The 16,926-nt window shown below is 27.2% G+C and overlaps 1 protein-coding gene across 1 annotated transcript in view; it reads right to left on the reverse strand.

Moving 5' to 3' along the window:
- The window catches only part of LOC107454309 (peptidyl-glycine alpha-amidating monooxygenase B), a gene marked incomplete at its 5' end in the record, with an annotated part of 37,413 nt that overhangs the window by 4,432 nt on the left and 16,055 nt on the right, over positions 1-16,926 (reverse strand). The window contains 9 exon segments of the mRNA XM_043051229.2: positions 1,923-2,171; positions 3,040-3,136; positions 5,516-5,628; positions 7,700-7,894; positions 10,022-10,104; positions 11,830-11,972; positions 13,153-13,225; positions 13,308-13,424; positions 15,289-15,412. Of these exon segments, the coding sequence (XP_042907163.1) occupies positions 1,923-2,171; positions 3,040-3,136; positions 5,516-5,628; positions 7,700-7,894; positions 10,022-10,104; positions 11,830-11,972; positions 13,153-13,225; positions 13,308-13,424; positions 15,289-15,412 (1,194 nt within the window).

Genomic DNA, 16,926 nt, shown 5'->3' on the forward strand with positions numbered 1-16,926 from the left:
CTAATATTTAAATTTTAGCATCCAATTACATCATGAGTTATATAAAAAGTATACACAACCAGACATAGTTAATGTTAATAAGGCCAATCACATTCGGTGGCTGGGACACCTTTATAGATCTGAAGACCAACACCCTGAAAAAAAGTAACTTTTTTTTTAACCAAAAGGTACAAGAAAAGGAGTCCACAGACTAGGAGGCTGGACGCAGATGAAAGGGACCTAAAGATAATAGGAATAACTGGAAGGCCATGACACAGAATAGATCAAGATGGAAAAAACTTATTGGGACGGTCTTGGCCTGTCATAGGCTGTGGTGCCCAAGAAGAAGAAGAAACATCCAATTACAGCTCCAATACATACTTAAAACTGTTGAAATTAAACTTTTATAGTTTTTTTATTTATCTGATCCTAATTTGAAACTTCTATTTTGCCAAAAACTTGATATTTAGCAATATTATCAATTAGGTTAGTTACCCTGATAATAACAAAATATCCAAATGGAATTTTTTCAGTTTTTCTATTTCTAACTTCATGGGAAGTGTGAGAATTAGTGATAAATGAATAAAGGATTTGCCTTCTATATATATATACATATATATATATACATATATATATACATACATACACAGATTCTTCATAACATTAAGATTCTGTAAATATATCTAAAAACCAATAAATTAAATAAAAAATTTTTTTATTTAGATATTTTGAAATTATGCGTGCTATAAAGGGTCAGATCATATTCGTTCTCATTCCCTTATACCTGTAAATAGAGAAAATGTTTAAAGACAGCAAAAAGAACAAATTATTGAAAAGACTCCTGATATTCATCTTCCCAGCTCTCACACTATCCCTTTCCATATGATATTCGAGGATGATGAGGATAAATTTGAGAGAATTCTTTGCTTGTCAACAAGGGATAGAAAAGACAAATATAGTAAACCAGAAACGATTATGCAATAAAGATGATGGGAACAGTCAATCACATAGGAGCATTTGATTAAAAAGCAACAAACGTTTTAATAAACAATTATATTCAGGGTATCTGCTACATTTTAGAATTTCAAATCTATGACTAATTCCAAAAATTTTTCATGACTTAAGAAAGTTACTATTTTCTGCGACAAAAACACAACAATAAATTAAAAAAAGCATTATACTAACATTAATTGAAATGATAAGTATAACCAAAACTGTTATACTCTGCATTTTCATATTTATAGACTTTAAATTTAAAAAACAAAGTAAAGAAAGTGCTGCAGCCATAAAATAGCTGAAAAAAATACAAAAGCAAATAATTTATTTTCTTTTTTTCTGCAGAGCAAGAAAAGTATTCTAAAGATACTTTTCTTGCTTTGAAAGGAAAGAAATACTCCTGATTTTCTGTTGTCATTTTGGAATTTAAAAAAAATTCGCCAATGACTGATTTGCTTCAGCTAGAATTTTAAATTGATAAAAATAATTAAAAAAATTCTGAAACCACAGTTTAAAAGACTATTAGCTCTAGAAATGTTTTATTTCATTTTTTGAAAAAACACCATAATTTTTAAAAAACGTGATAAAAAAAATTTTATTTTTATAAAATATGACTGTGAGTAGGGATTTTGTTAGAAATTTAGATATTTGGAAATTGGGGGAGGGGGGTTCCATTTTAAAAATTAGACCAATTCAGCAACCTAAACCCATGATTTTTTTGAAAAAAATTGTTTTTTTTAAAAATTTTTTTATTTCCAATGGCAAAGCAAAAATAAAAGAACAGGAACAGAAGTAAAGATGACACAACAATAAATGGAAGAAAAAAAAGTTAAAATAATGATTTTTCATGACTAATTTTGTTCCATACCGAAATTCATGACTTTCCAGGAGTGCGGATACCCTGTATATTGCATTAAAATATTCCTTGAAAAATTATAATAAAATACCTCTTCTGCGAAGTCTAACTATGACCGTGACTAAAACTAGGCAAATAATTGGAATTGCCAGAAGAGCAAGTACAATTAGAGACGTCTCAAAACTAGTCGAGTCTTCATCCTCCGAAAGAGTTTTGTTTCCGAAGGCTTTGTCCTGCATGCCTGATAGTGGTACGTGGCTGTGGGGGGAGATTTTTGCATGAGTTGTTTTTGGATCTGTTTCAGGTACATCAAGGACTTTTTTAGACGACTTGTGATAAGCTGAAATGAAAAATAAAATAATTTAAACAAAATTAAAATTTGAAATTGTATTGAACAAAAATACCTGAAGATCAAAGAGAAAGAACGGTTTTGGTTCAAGAAAACTGATTCTGACAAAACATGAGTTTCAAGGCAGACAAGAAGGTTTTTTTTCCACAATATGGTCCTATTTCACTTTGTAACAATTCTTGAGTAAAATTGGTTTTCTACTTAATAGATTCATTCCTCAGAATTTAAGAATCCCCGAAATACACCACATGGTTACCTTATCGTCATTTTGTGAAAAATGAAGATAAACCTTTCTTCTTTCCTTTTAATAAACAAAAAATAAAAAAATCTTTTTACAAAATTTTTAATTAACTTTAATTTTTCAAAAAATTTAATAAACATTAATTAAATGTTTAAACCTCAATAGATCAATGAAGTCGCATAGCACTTTTACTTACTAGGTCAAATACTGAGCAAATGATGGTTAAAATAATTTTATCATTTTATTACACCTCTTGTCTTTGTCCTTGCAATTAGTTCACTTATAATTAATTAACCATTATAATTAATCACAACAATAACACCTGTTGGGAAGTAAATTTGAAATATTTTTGTGCAGTTAAGTGTTAATAATGTGAACACATTGGAAAAAATAATTTCTTCCATGCAGAGAAAACCAAAACTATTATTGTTTAAATAGTATAAAGGGTATAAAGCATGAGTAAAAGCTCAAAAGTTTAATTCAATTTTAAAAAATTATTATTAAAAACAATTTTTAAATTACATAAAACATTCTAAAATAATGTTAAGGTTACACTAAAAACTGCTGATAAGATATAAGAACATAGAAAAATTAAAAAAAAAGTTAAAGTTCAAATACCTCGAATAAATTTCCACACAAGATTTGGACCAATCTCACAAACAAATGCTTCATCTCCATTAGGTAAAATAGCTAAATCATGAGGCCTTGTAAACGTCTAAAGAAATTTTTTACAAGAATATAACGATAAAGAAAAATTATAAAACTTCTTATTCTAAGATGTTGCATAAATATCTAAATGGCATATATTAACTAATTTGAACAACCTGCTTTCCTCAAATGCAGAGAATTAATTTAACTTTTATAAAGAAAAATTATATAAGTTTCCTAATCACACAAAACAAGATCACTTAAGAATTCCAGAAGACATAATTGAAAAAAGCTTAGATGAAAAAGTTAAAAAAAAAATATATATATATACTATCACAAAACTCTGGCGTAAAGATATCATTTTACAGATATATATATATATATATATAAGTAATATCATTTTATATCTATAGATGGTGGATGGTTATGTTTAATCAAGTTGGATTAGAAATAAGTAAGGCGAGAGATTGTATGGGATTCGATACAACTAGTTCAGCAATCGAACACTCTCAAAAATTTGTACCATGTGCTTATTTGTGAATAAAAATATGTTGCATAAATATCTAATTTATGGCATATATTAACTAATTTGAATAACCTGCTTTCCTCAAACGCAGAGAATACAAAATTATATAAAATAAATTATTCTATTATTTTTAAAACCCACTTTTTTTGAAATCATCTGGAAATGTTTCACAAGAATTTCAAATTGAACATTAAAAAAAAATTATAATTTCAACTAATTTTGTCTTTGTTCAATGTTTAAACTATTAATTTTATTGAAAAGCCAATAAAAATTTAGTATAACGTTTAAATAAAATAAAAGTTGCATAAAGAAGGTATACAAAACTTTTTCACAAAAATAATTCAGAAAAAAATACAAATAGTTTCCGACATTTCCAAATACCCGTACAATTTCCTAATAGAAAAAATACAAATAGCTTCTGTAACTCAATACCATGACCTAAAGTTTCAGTCAAAATAATTTGAAAGCATATTTAATAACCAAGAAGTTCTTAATTTTGTGTGGATCATTGTTTATGTTTAAATTTACTAAAAATGGTAAGTAGAACAATTATATAATTTAATTTCAGTCTTAATTAAAATTAAGGCCTTTTAAAGGTTTTATTAGAAAAATAAAGTCTTTTTAGGTACCCTTAAAAGCATATTTAAAGGAATCTTTAGATAATAAATGTATAATTTAATTTCAGTATTAAATAAAATTAAGGCCTTGTAAAGATTTCATCAGAAAAATAAAACCTTTATAGGACCCCTAAAAGCATATTTAAAGGAATCTTAAGAAACTTTTTAAGCTAGTCAAAGCTGTTCATGAATGAATTTAAAAAAATTATTTATGCTGACTTATCCTAAATAAGCTCAAAAGATATTTTTTTTTTATCAAAAAATAATTTGAAAAGGTAAAAAATAAAATTAAAGATTGATTTTCCCCTTCAAAAATACTTTGTTGGAAATAAAAGTTAAATTTATTAATCAATAGGTGTGTTATTTAAGTAGTAAAATCTATTTATTTGAAGACAATTTAATTAGATTAATTTCTGTGTTCTATGGCCTCTTATTGAATAAAAATTTCATTTTCCCTTTTAAACTAATCACAATTTTTTATTTCTGAAAGGGAAAAGTCTCCTTTACATTTTACAATATAAATTATGTTATTGACTCAATTAATATAACATACATATACTGGGACATTTCTTATCACATACTCTTTCTTTATTACTTAATAAATAATTTCACCTTTTTCTAGTTTCATTTGTTAAATTTAAAGTGTGACATATAATTTATCTATGTAAAGAACTCCCCCAGCCATTCACCTGGAGTAGTGACTATGGTTACGAGGTTTAACTATTTCAAGTCATTTTTAAAGACACGTTTTGGCTAGGGCCGGCAAGAGAAAGGGAATCAGGGGGGAAAGATGCTCCCCTTTTTGAAATGAGCTATTTCTTGTTTCCATAGCAGCAGACAACCTTAGACTTCGTGGCGAGGGAAGTTTTTTCTATAGACAAACTATGGCTAGGAAAAAAATGCACCTTAGAAACAATAAATAGAAGGTATTACATAACCCCCACCCAGAGTTAATATTTCTAGAATCCTAGTTAAAATCTAAAGTACATGTTAGGGGTAAGAAATTAATATGCGTGTGGAAAAAAAGGAACACTGAAGTCGATTGAATTCCTAATGAAGAAAACAAGACTAAAAATCTGTTCGTTCTCTGTTTGATTGAGGAGGAAAACAAACTATCACTTCACCACGTGATGTTGAAGATGCAGTGATTTGAGATATTTAGATGTCTTTCTTTTTCTTTGATTAAACACTAATTCCTCCCCCGTATTTGATTCCAATTTCGTATCTTTTTTTCACATAAATACTACAAGCATATATTTATTAAGAGCAGTGATAACAGAATTTCCGGCATTTACAAACTTACTCCAGATCTGGGTGCAAACACATTCAATAACTTTTGATCCGTTACATTGAATACAAAAGCTCTCACTAAGTGATCTTTGTAAACAGCTTCTCCGCACACTGCTACTAGTAATCCTGAAATGAAATAATTTGCTCCTAAGCATATTAAAAACTTGTTTTTGAAATATATGTCTTTATTTAAGAATACATTACAGTCAAACCCACTTAATTGAATATCAGATTTTTGAAAAATCTGCTAGTACAAAAAAAAGAAATAATGGAACTAATGTTTTACATAAACAAATGTGAAACTTTCTCATTATATTTATTTTTGCCGTGCTTAATTGCATAAAAAATTAATATTGCTTTAAAACTAAACTCAGTGGCACGACAGCCCATAGAGGGCCAAAGTCTACTGTTCTCATCTCAGTTTTCTTGACCTTGAGCTCTGGGGTGCAGGAGCAGATGTGCCGGTCAGGAGGTCAGCTAAACACAGAACTCTCAGTGTTTAGTTCTCAAGCATGCTCGGTACTCATTTATCGACCCACTGAAGGGATCAAAGGCTGAGTCAACCTTGCCCGACCCGAGAATTGAACCCAAAAGTGCTACCACTCAGCTACCGGGCATTATTGTTTTAAAGGACTGTTTAATCAGCTACAAAGTTTCAGCTTTCAATTAAGAAAATGAGAATACAATATGTGGTCACTTCAATAGGAACTTTCCAGCGAATATGCCATTTCCTGCTAAATATGCCCCCCTCCCTAAGAAAAAGACATAATTTAAAAATAAATTAAATCTTGTTAGCAGTTATGTAGAAAACAAAAGGGATTTTTGCATTTTTTGACGCACTTCACTCACAATTTATAATATTTAAAATGACGGAAATAGGACAAATGTTCAATTAAATGTGTGGGAAAAGAGTCTTTAATTACTTTTTTTAAATGAAACAAATAGTATGATACTTTTCATTACCTTTAATATATTTATACATAAATTTAAATGTTATTTATGTGTATGATACAGCTCCAATTATAATTGTTTATTCATTTAAAGTGGGTTACCTTCAAATAATTCGATAAATAATATACAATTCATTATACCATACAATTTCATAATAAATTTTGCAAAAACATAGCATTTCAGATTGAGTAACGTACTCAATCTGAAATACTATGCTTGCTTATAACTGAATAACCTGCTTATTTTAGAGCAGTTGGCTGGAACCAATGATATTTCTTTAAGGGAGGCTGACTGCATTATATGAATAGCGTTTATAAAACTTTAATAGCATTAGATAAATATTTTAGTTAAAATAAAACATTTGTTTAAAATTAAATTTATAAAATATAAATTTTAAAAAATAGTGTAAAATATTTTCAATTAAAAAAATATTTTACAGAGTTAAATTTACACAAATAAATATGTATTTTAATAGAATTAAACTTACACAAATAAATAAATACAATAAAATCTCAATTGTCTGAACCTCTTTTGTCTGAATACTTCTTAAAATGAATTTTATTTTGAGAGTTTCTTCTCCTTTGTCAAGTGCACTTTCGATTTTTTATATTTATCTTCTTTTTCACTTATATGCAGTCTAAATTTTAACTCTACAAAAAAAATTTTTTTAAGAGATTTAAATGCAATGCACACAAGATGCAATACTGATACATTGCTTTATTTGCAATCTCATAAGTTCCACACCCCAGGATCGGGGGCTTAAACAAGGAAATGGTGAGAAACTCTAAAAAAATAATAATAATGTGGACCACAAGTAACCTCTTGGTCTTATTTAAATGCAAGAGAAGCAGGTTTTCATATTTTCAGAATTGAAAAAATAAAACAATGCCTTTTACTTCTATGCACCAAATATTTTCATTATTTGAAATGGGTCTTTTAAGTACATAATCAAAAGCATTACTGTATTTATATTACTGTATTTTCCATTTAGAGTTCGGAAGAATTTACTTACGTACACAGTTAATAAACCATGCAGTTTCCTTCACTTACAATTACTAATTTGCGAGGTACAAGTATATATTTTTATTTTAAAAAATGATTGTAAACTAAATTTTAAACTGCTTCCTTCAATCTGCAAAACATAGTTCAAGAATTTAAGCTTTTTTATATTATAAACAAAATATTGATAAAGCTTTAAATGCTTTATAAGATATTTATGATAAAAATCATACAAATATTACGTCACCTTTTTCAGCAGAATATGCTATGGAGTAAAGAGTACCACCAAACTCTTCTCTCTGAATCTGGAACCTAAATCTTCCCGTAACCATGGTGAAGCATTGAATCCTGCCGTTTTCTCTATCAGCTACACAGGTCAGGTCTCTATCTTCCAAGAGGATTACTTTGTGAGGAATCCTGAAGCTACCAACGGGAGGATTTCCTGTTAGGCGGGAAAAAAGCTCTAAGAAAAAGTATTCAAACATTAATTTGAGATAAAAATATGTCACAGTGCTCTTATATACTGAGTGCTCTATTATACTGACTTAAACAGGAATAAAACTACCCCGTTTAAGTCAACATGGCTTTCTGGTACATGGATGTCAATAGCACTTGGTACACACATTGCATGTATCATAAGAGAAAGAAAAATGCAATAAAAAAAATTCACATTTTGAATTTGGGATGGTGCTTTGTATTCTTGCACCATGCCGTTACAAAAGAATGAACTGAAAGAAATGATTGCAAAATTCAAGGAAATTAAGGATGAGGCGAGTTTTACAGAGGGCTAAGAAAGCGGCTTAAATGAAATTAGAACTGAAAGCAAGCTATTTCTGCAACAGAGCCAGAAGCCCTTCATGCCACATTTTAACCACATATTACATGTTTTGAACATGTGTTAGACAAAAACGGAATGATCATTGAATATAAACTATGATTAAATGAGGTGTTCTGTTTCCAATTTATTCTTTATTTTTAGCCTTTTTCTCAGCAGGATCTACATACGTTAATATTTAAACTAAGTTTTTTTTTATTCCATATTTTTTCAACATTGTTCACATTATATATATATACACACCAAGTTTCATTGACATTCCTCATTTTGAAATTCTAAATAGGATGTGCAAAACAAACAAATATTAGAAAGAAAAAAATACTAAATGCAAAACTTGACTAAAAACTAAAAAAAAGGAAAAAAAAGAAATTTTTTACACATAGATTTATTTAATTTTTTTTTTACCCAGCTCATTTTTCTAGAAATTAATATGGCATTACGAAGGACATGTTACTTTTGCACGTAACCTGTGACATTATTCCACAAAGAGTAATTCATGCTGATTAATTATGAATATGTCAAAGATTTTAAAATAAGTTAAGCTTCTGCAATAGATATAAAAAGCTATAAGATCTACATATATTTTCCTAGAAGAAGCTTAACAAAAATTTCAAATATTCTATATATATTAAGCACATCTGTGGCGATTTTAAGAAGATTTAATCTAAAATTAAGATAGGTACATAGAGTTAACGAAATATTTGGAAATTCTACTATTTATGCATGTCTTATTCGCAGTCTTTAAAAGCACATAACTCAATTGAAGAAAAAAACAAGCAGTTCTAATCATTTTTCTAAAATGACTTTTGATATCATAATCTTTATTCCAAAATTCATTAAATTTCAGAAATTTTTTTATAAATTAGTTAGTTTTTATGGAAGTAAAACAATAAGTTCATGCATGTAAAAGCAGTTTTTACCTTTTAAAATTTTTGAAACCAATCAAAAATGTTACAAATTAAATTACAATAAAGATTATTTTAACAAAAATTGTTAAAAATGAAAGTAAATATATACAAGAAGAGTAATTTTAACAAAAAATATTAAAACTTCTTGATTTTTTAAAAAAAAAATTATGTGTTTTAAAATAATAAAAAAATGTGCTTTTAATTAATATCAACTCAGAAAATATACTTGTAAATGGTGGAATTGTTCGTTAGTTTTCAACAAATCACACATTGCGAGCAAATTGATAATTAAGGAACTGCTAATAAAGATACTGCTGAGTAAATATCTGTCATGTGCCTCAAATTATATTTAAGAATTTTCTCTCATAATCTATTCTCATCTAACAGTTGGGGCTTTTTTAGGGGAAAAAAATTAAACTTTTGAAATACTTTTTTTAACTCACTTAATCATTTAAATCAAAAATTCACTTAATCATTTAAATCAAACTAGAAAAGCCTTTTGAGAGAACTATTTTCTTCATATTTAAATTTTTACTTGAAATTAAAACCAAATTATTAAGGTTCTAATGCAATTTTTTAACATGATTTTTATGAAATTTATTATCCGTTACAACTTTAATGCCATGCATACTATGCATATTTAAAATAGTATAAGAATGTAAGGAAAACAAAATTGATAAACAGAATATATATCCGAACGAAAAATAAGTGATCGAAGAAAAATTAGTACTATATCATACGAAAAAATAATAATTTATGAAAATAAAAGATGTCTATGAAAAAAAAGAAAAATATGTTCTGAAAAAAAATTAGAAATTAAACTCACTTTCAAAGACATTATCTTGTTTTCCCCACTGACTTGAGTATTTACCATCTGCAGAAAATCTCACTATTCTAGAATTGCAATACCTACGTAAAATAGTAATTACAAATTATTATTAAATATTTGCACAACCAAACAACTAATTTTGTATAAATATTCAGAACAGTAAGAATTTAGTTTATGGAGCAGTTAAAAATTCTAATATAGTTGTTTCTTTAATAACATGACTGACAATATGCTATTATAAAGCATTGTTTTCCATGGGTATTAGGCATTTGAACTTATTTTTGAATGATATATGTCACAAGATACATAATACAGTTATCTAACATTTTTAAATACAACTCTCCTTCAACATTAGAGTTTACAATTTATTCGAGTAATCCCTGACATAAACAATTTTTTTAAAATTATTTAAAATGTTATAAAAATGACCGTATTAGATATCTCAACTTACACGCTCAAAAATAGTCATTATAAGATATGCCATTATTCATATTAGGATATAATTTAATTTTGAATTTACGCAATATACATAATATGGTTAACAAACACTTTTAGATGCAACACTCCCCAGACATAAGAGTTTGCTATTTATTCAAGTATTCCCTGACAAAAATCAGTTTTTTTTAATTGCTTTAAATATTACAAAAAAGGTCACATTAGATATCTCAACTTACAATCTCAAAAATGATGATATTATCACAAACGGGTTGGTCGCTATGGCCTCCGGCCCCGCGCCAACCAACCAAAATCCCCATAGTGATATTTTTCCTTCACTTGTTGCTGAGGGTGGCAACGGGTGAAGGAGAGGGGGCCATGTGTTTTAAAATGTAACCAAGTAGTGTGTTTTTTTAGAAGGGAGAAACTATCTCCTATAATTGTACGATATATAAATTGTGTTTTAACATTTTTAATTAAGTCTTATAACTGAAGCTATTAAAAGTGTTATAATATTAGATATCTTATTATTCCTATTAGACATAACTTAATTTTGAATGATTTATTGCGTGAATATATATAATACAGTTAACAAATATTTTTAGATACAACACTTTCCAGACATTAGAGTTTGTTATTTATTCAAGTACTTCTGATCAAAGAAAAGTTTTTTTAATTGCTTAAAATACTCTTTTAGGGACTTTAAATGTGCATTTTAGCAAATTTCTCGAGTAAATTCCCTCGTAAATAAAATAGACTTAAATAAATAAACTAGACTATGGATTAAAAAATTATGAATTGAGATATATTAAATAAATTTAAAGGTAAGAATTTGCTATAAAGATTATATGTAACTAGTAATAAAAATATTAAGTAATATTAACTACGTAATAATACATTAATCTATTTTTTAAACATAAAATCTAAGTAAGTGTGACCACAAAGACTCCTCTCTAATTTTTGTAACCAGTGTAAAATTTTTAAAATTTTTTTTGCTACTGTTACTATATGATTACTTTTCAAATTATCTATTTTTCAAAATTAGTAAAAGTATTAAGACAATCAATAGATAATGTACTGCAGCTCTTTATCAAATCAATAAAATAAATATTTTGGATTAAACACTACAAATTATTTTTTGGTTAGAATGTTAAACCTATTATTGTAAGACAAAGATAAGTTGAAATCTAAAAGGAATGCTATATAGTCTCATTTATAAATAAATATTTTAAATTGATTTACTATTTTTTAAGTAAAAAATTATAATAAAGATTTTGTATAAAAACCACAAAACTCCAGGCCCAAATTTTGTAACCCTCTAAAATAGGCTTTTTAAAAAAAAATTATGCTAAGCATACTTATTTACTTACCCGTCAGCTACATAAATATCTCCATTTTTGCTTACAGCAACACTAGCAGGTTTGCAGAAATGGTCTTTGTCATCCCCAGGTATAAACCTTTCACCTAAAGTAAGTACTGGCTTTTTAAGATCATCAGCAGAAAAATGGAAAACCTAAATAAATAAAACAATCTTTTTTATTAAATGTAAAGAAAATTTGCAAGATTTATTTCCATTTTCTTATGCAAAAAATATTCTGAAATAAAATACTTTACACATCAAAACTGACAAGGAATAAAATATTTATTAAATATTAAACTTCAGTTACAAAATTTTTTTCTGGAACCAGATTATTTGAAAATTAATCCTAAAATGTTAGGCACTGTAAAGATAACAAATCCAATTTTGCTGAAGTTGCTAAATCTAAGTTAATATTGGTAATGAACAACGAGAAAAATATAAAATCTCATTTACTTATTACTAAATATCACTTCATTATTAAGTAAAAATTTTTCTTGAGTTGCATATCAAAAAAAGAAGCTTTAAATTTTGAAACTTTTAGCCTTCCTAATGTAACTCAAACATGCTCTTTCAATTCGTATCTTTCATAACCCTTTGATTGATATATGATTGTAGGTGGCTTCTGCAACTCAATTGTAACATTAGGTTGCTATCGAAGTTAAAGGGCTGACCATCAAAAAAGCTTTTCCATTTCAGCAGGTTATAAGGGCTATATTCCATTTTAGCCAATGGAAAAATATGTGTTTCCTTAACTATTTGTCGAAGGAGAATTTTTAAGACAGACTTTCTAATTACAAATACCTCCTAAAAATTCATAATTAATCAAACAATGTCATTCATTTTTAGAAAAAGATAAATAAACAAACATGAATTAAAAGTGACTAATAATAAAATTCAATTTATAGTTATGAATTTCCATCCTGAAATATTTTTAAAATGTAAATAAGAAATTCAAAACATTTGCATCTCTTTTAAACTAGTATCATAAAAATTGTCAGACTGCTTAAAGACAAAATTTTAACCAAATTTTTATCCACCTATCCCCTGACTTCTTTTCGGCAGAATGTCAACCACCATCATTTAAATGAGTACATACATCTGCTTTGGGATTCGCCAGAAACAGTTAAATCGAACTTAGCCATTGAAGTTAAACATTCCTACTGGTCACATAACTAATAGTTTGATCAAAAATTTCCCCCCTTCCCTTGCATAAGAGCCTAAATTAATTTATATGTAGAAGTCAGTACACATAAAACTTTTACATAGACGTAGTATTATAAAGATCAAAGAGAAACTAAAGTACTGAACAAGGTAATAGAATACAAAATCTCACTTGATGCAAAGCAACATCTGTCAACCAAAAACTTCCATCAGAATGTATATAAAGACCATGGGGCATGTAAAATCTGAACACAAAGTAAAACAATGAACATCTTAATAATAACAAATCAAAAGGATAAGTAATTAAATAAAAAAAGGGCAACATACAACTCATTTCCCCATTCCTTAAGTAACAATCCAGTGGCAGATTCGATGTGAACAATGGTGGGTGTTTTGATAGGACCATCTTGAATTGGTCTATAATTGTGATACACGTCAAATGATCTGAAAATAAATTGAGTTGGGATGAAATCCAAAATATAATATATTTTACTTAATAACTTGAATAAGTGATCATTTCGACAACAATAAAAAAATAACTGGATAATTTAAAAAGGTCATCCAGTGATATTAAAAAAGGTTAGATTAGTTAGTTAAGGTTAGTTAGTTAAAAAAGTTAAAAATTTGTTTTCATTTGCATTCTATTACAGAAAACCTACAAAACTTTAACCTCATTTTGACATATGAAGATTTAAGTTATATTTTAGCACTAATTGCAAAATAACAGCTTTGTAGAATTTAGCTACCTGTGATCTGAACCAGTTCCCATTCTGTACAATATTCCAGTTTTGGTATACAATAAAACATTGATTGAACATTTCTTGTGGAACCATTGATTGAGAACAATAGATACAAGAAAACAATGTGAGTCAACATATAATATCAAATAAATTTTTGATAATGCATGAAAAATAATACAAAATAATTGATTTCTGATTTACAAAATAATAAATTTGAAATAAGTATAAAAAAATCTCTCTACAAAATTTCTTATTGCAAAAATATTTACGATGCAAAAGAAAAATGGTTAAACAATTTTTAAATATTTGATTGTGTTTTGCCATTGTTGTAAATAACAATTTACGTTTCTTTAACTTCTCCAATCATTCCTTGAACCAACAACTTGACAAATTTCAATTTTTTTCAACAACTGATGCATAAATATCAAATTTGATGTTTGAGGTGTTTTTCCCCAAATTTTTACAAATCCTCAGTTACTTCTTCGTCATAAAATATTTTTCTTCTCAAAACAAAATAACCAATTTTTTTTAATATATTGGTAGAAGTTCTGAATCCTAAGTGTGGGAATCTGCTAGTTTCAAAAAATGATCCAGAGGGTTATTATTAATATTATAAGAGTAGCATTTGTGACGGGACTGTCAAAACAAGACAATACATTGGGGAAAATGGAAGATGAAAGAATGATGGATTAGGGTTAGACTGTATTACATTTAAACAACATCACTAGCAAAGTTCTTGGATGCAAGAGATTTTTTAAGATATTAAAACAAAAATTGATAGAGCCATATCTGGACCATAAAAAGGGAGACAGAATAGTTCTCATAAAAATGAATTTCACAATTAAGAATATTTCTCGTTAAAATTGTGATAATAGGTCTTATTTCACAGCTTGTAGGCCAATCAACACTTTCAAATATTGAATTCAAACATTAATCTAGTCAAACAAAGTAACGGCTAAGCTAATGTGCTACCTTTGTGTTGTCAGAAGAGAAGTTGTTATTGTACAAACAGTTTCTCCATCAGCTTAATACAATGCACATTTTATTTATAAAAATTAATCAACTTTGCGATTTCTCTTTCATTTTACAGCGATTTTTCCATAACATGAACAACATTAAATATACAGTCAGCAAAATAAAATAAAAAAAATACTTTAAATCACTTTTTCATGAAATGTTTGAAAAGCTTTTTCAAATTATTATGTAACCCAAATATGATTCAGTGGAAAAAATAATTTGCTATAATCATATATCTTTTTACGTTAAAATATTTATGTTTTGGAATGATTATAAAATTTAAAACTATGTAAATTTTAAATGACAAAACCCAAATTACGAATGTAATTTGAGGAATAGTTTTTGAGAAACAATAGTTCAATGAAAACGGATTTAATTGAAAAATACTCCATGTTTTTAGTTTGAAAACATGCGAAAATAAAGGATATTATTTTATTTTTACAACTTTAAGTTCAGCATCTTATAGTATTTCTTTAAAAAAATTAATCTACCCTGTCCTAAACCAGTTTTAGACAGGTAAATCCAAAATTTTACTGGAGACAAATACTTACAATTCGTTCCAGACATGACTTCCACGATGGAAGATGGCCACATTACCATTATGGTCAACTGTCACAGCAGCCACCTGACCAAACTTCAAATTTTTTGCAGGCCAGCCATATACTTCTTTGTACACTATAAAATATAAAATAATAAACATAAAGAAAAAGACTTTGATAACTGAAAAGACTGAGATGCACAACATATGGTAGTTGGACTTGTACCCTGATCCGACACTAACAAGATACCATAAATCTTACAACCCAGCACTACAGATTATCACATCTGCAGATAAACTGCACAAATTGACATTTTGTTTAAATAAAAAAAAATGGAAAAAATTTGTTAGCTAAAAAAATTGATAAGTACAAATTAAAGATATGTCAAATAAAAGTTTTCTTTTACTATCTTTATTACGTAAAATAAGGAATAGTTTTCATTTTTTAAAAAATTTGATACAGGAAAAAAATGCTAACCTATTGCTGTGCATTTTTGTGGTTATTGTTTTATTTACATGCAAAGTACCTATGATGGTAGAGTAATGAATTTTATTTGAGAGAAGAGCATTTCTAAAATTACCATCACATTAAACAGATATTGTATTGCATTAGAAACAAATTTTGTTTTCTGAATAACAGTGAATACAATCTTTTGGAAAATTTTAAAATTGTTAATTTTCAGTATTTTGGTATAGAAATAAGGGGTTGCAATTAATGGTGGTCCCTTTATTCCAGATCTCTAAAATTTGACTCGGACCAGTATAAAACAATTTTTGGACTAGCGATTGACATAATATAGATATATTTTAATTTTGCGTTATAAATTCAGTTGCGGTCACAAAATGGCACATTTCATCATAACTGGAATAATTGCACAATTTTTGTATTGTAATTTTTCTTTAACATTTTTTACATTGACTTTATTAACTTCTTTTCAAAATGAAAATCTAATCGATACAAACATATCAGAGAAAATCTCAACAAACTAGTAATATTTTCTAGTTACTGGTATTTGGAGCAGTGACTAAATTTTCTTAATTTCTACAACTGCACGTAGTATAAATTTTTTGTGTACATAATAATATACTTAGTAATATTTTAACTATATCTGTTATGTTTGTAGTAAATAGTTTTTTGAGTTAACTTCTATTTTTATTGTCCTTAGTCTACAGCCTTGAGAATGAGAATTTAAAAAAGTCTGAAAATACAACACAAATCATAAAAAAAAAGTTTGTGAAATTACTTTACTCAAAATAAAAACATTTAAATCATTTGCAGTGAAATCATGATTAAAGAGAATAAAGTGAAATAATGTGGAAATATTTAGAAAACCACAGCATTTCATAAATTTAACACAGCATTTTCTTTTATTATTTTCTCATCAAAAAATTTTATTGCAATTTCTAATACAATAAATATTATAATGATAATTATAATATTTACAAATAATTTAATTAACACTCTTCTAATCAACAATTTGGCAAAATTATTTCACTTAGATTAAAGAGCTAACATTGATTAACTTTAAACTCAGAAATTCCACCAAAAGTCGATGAATCTCATACTTAACTCTAATAAAAAATATATTTATACGTGTGCAAGTCATCCACATTCTTTTTAAATAGAATCTAATTATCTACCTATTAGTTT

The sequence above is a fragment of the Parasteatoda tepidariorum genome, chromosome 6 (assembly GCF_043381705.1).
Source record: "Parasteatoda tepidariorum isolate YZ-2023 chromosome 6, CAS_Ptep_4.0, whole genome shotgun sequence".
NCBI classification, from domain to species: Eukaryota; Metazoa; Arthropoda; class Arachnida; order Araneae; family Theridiidae; genus Parasteatoda; species Parasteatoda tepidariorum.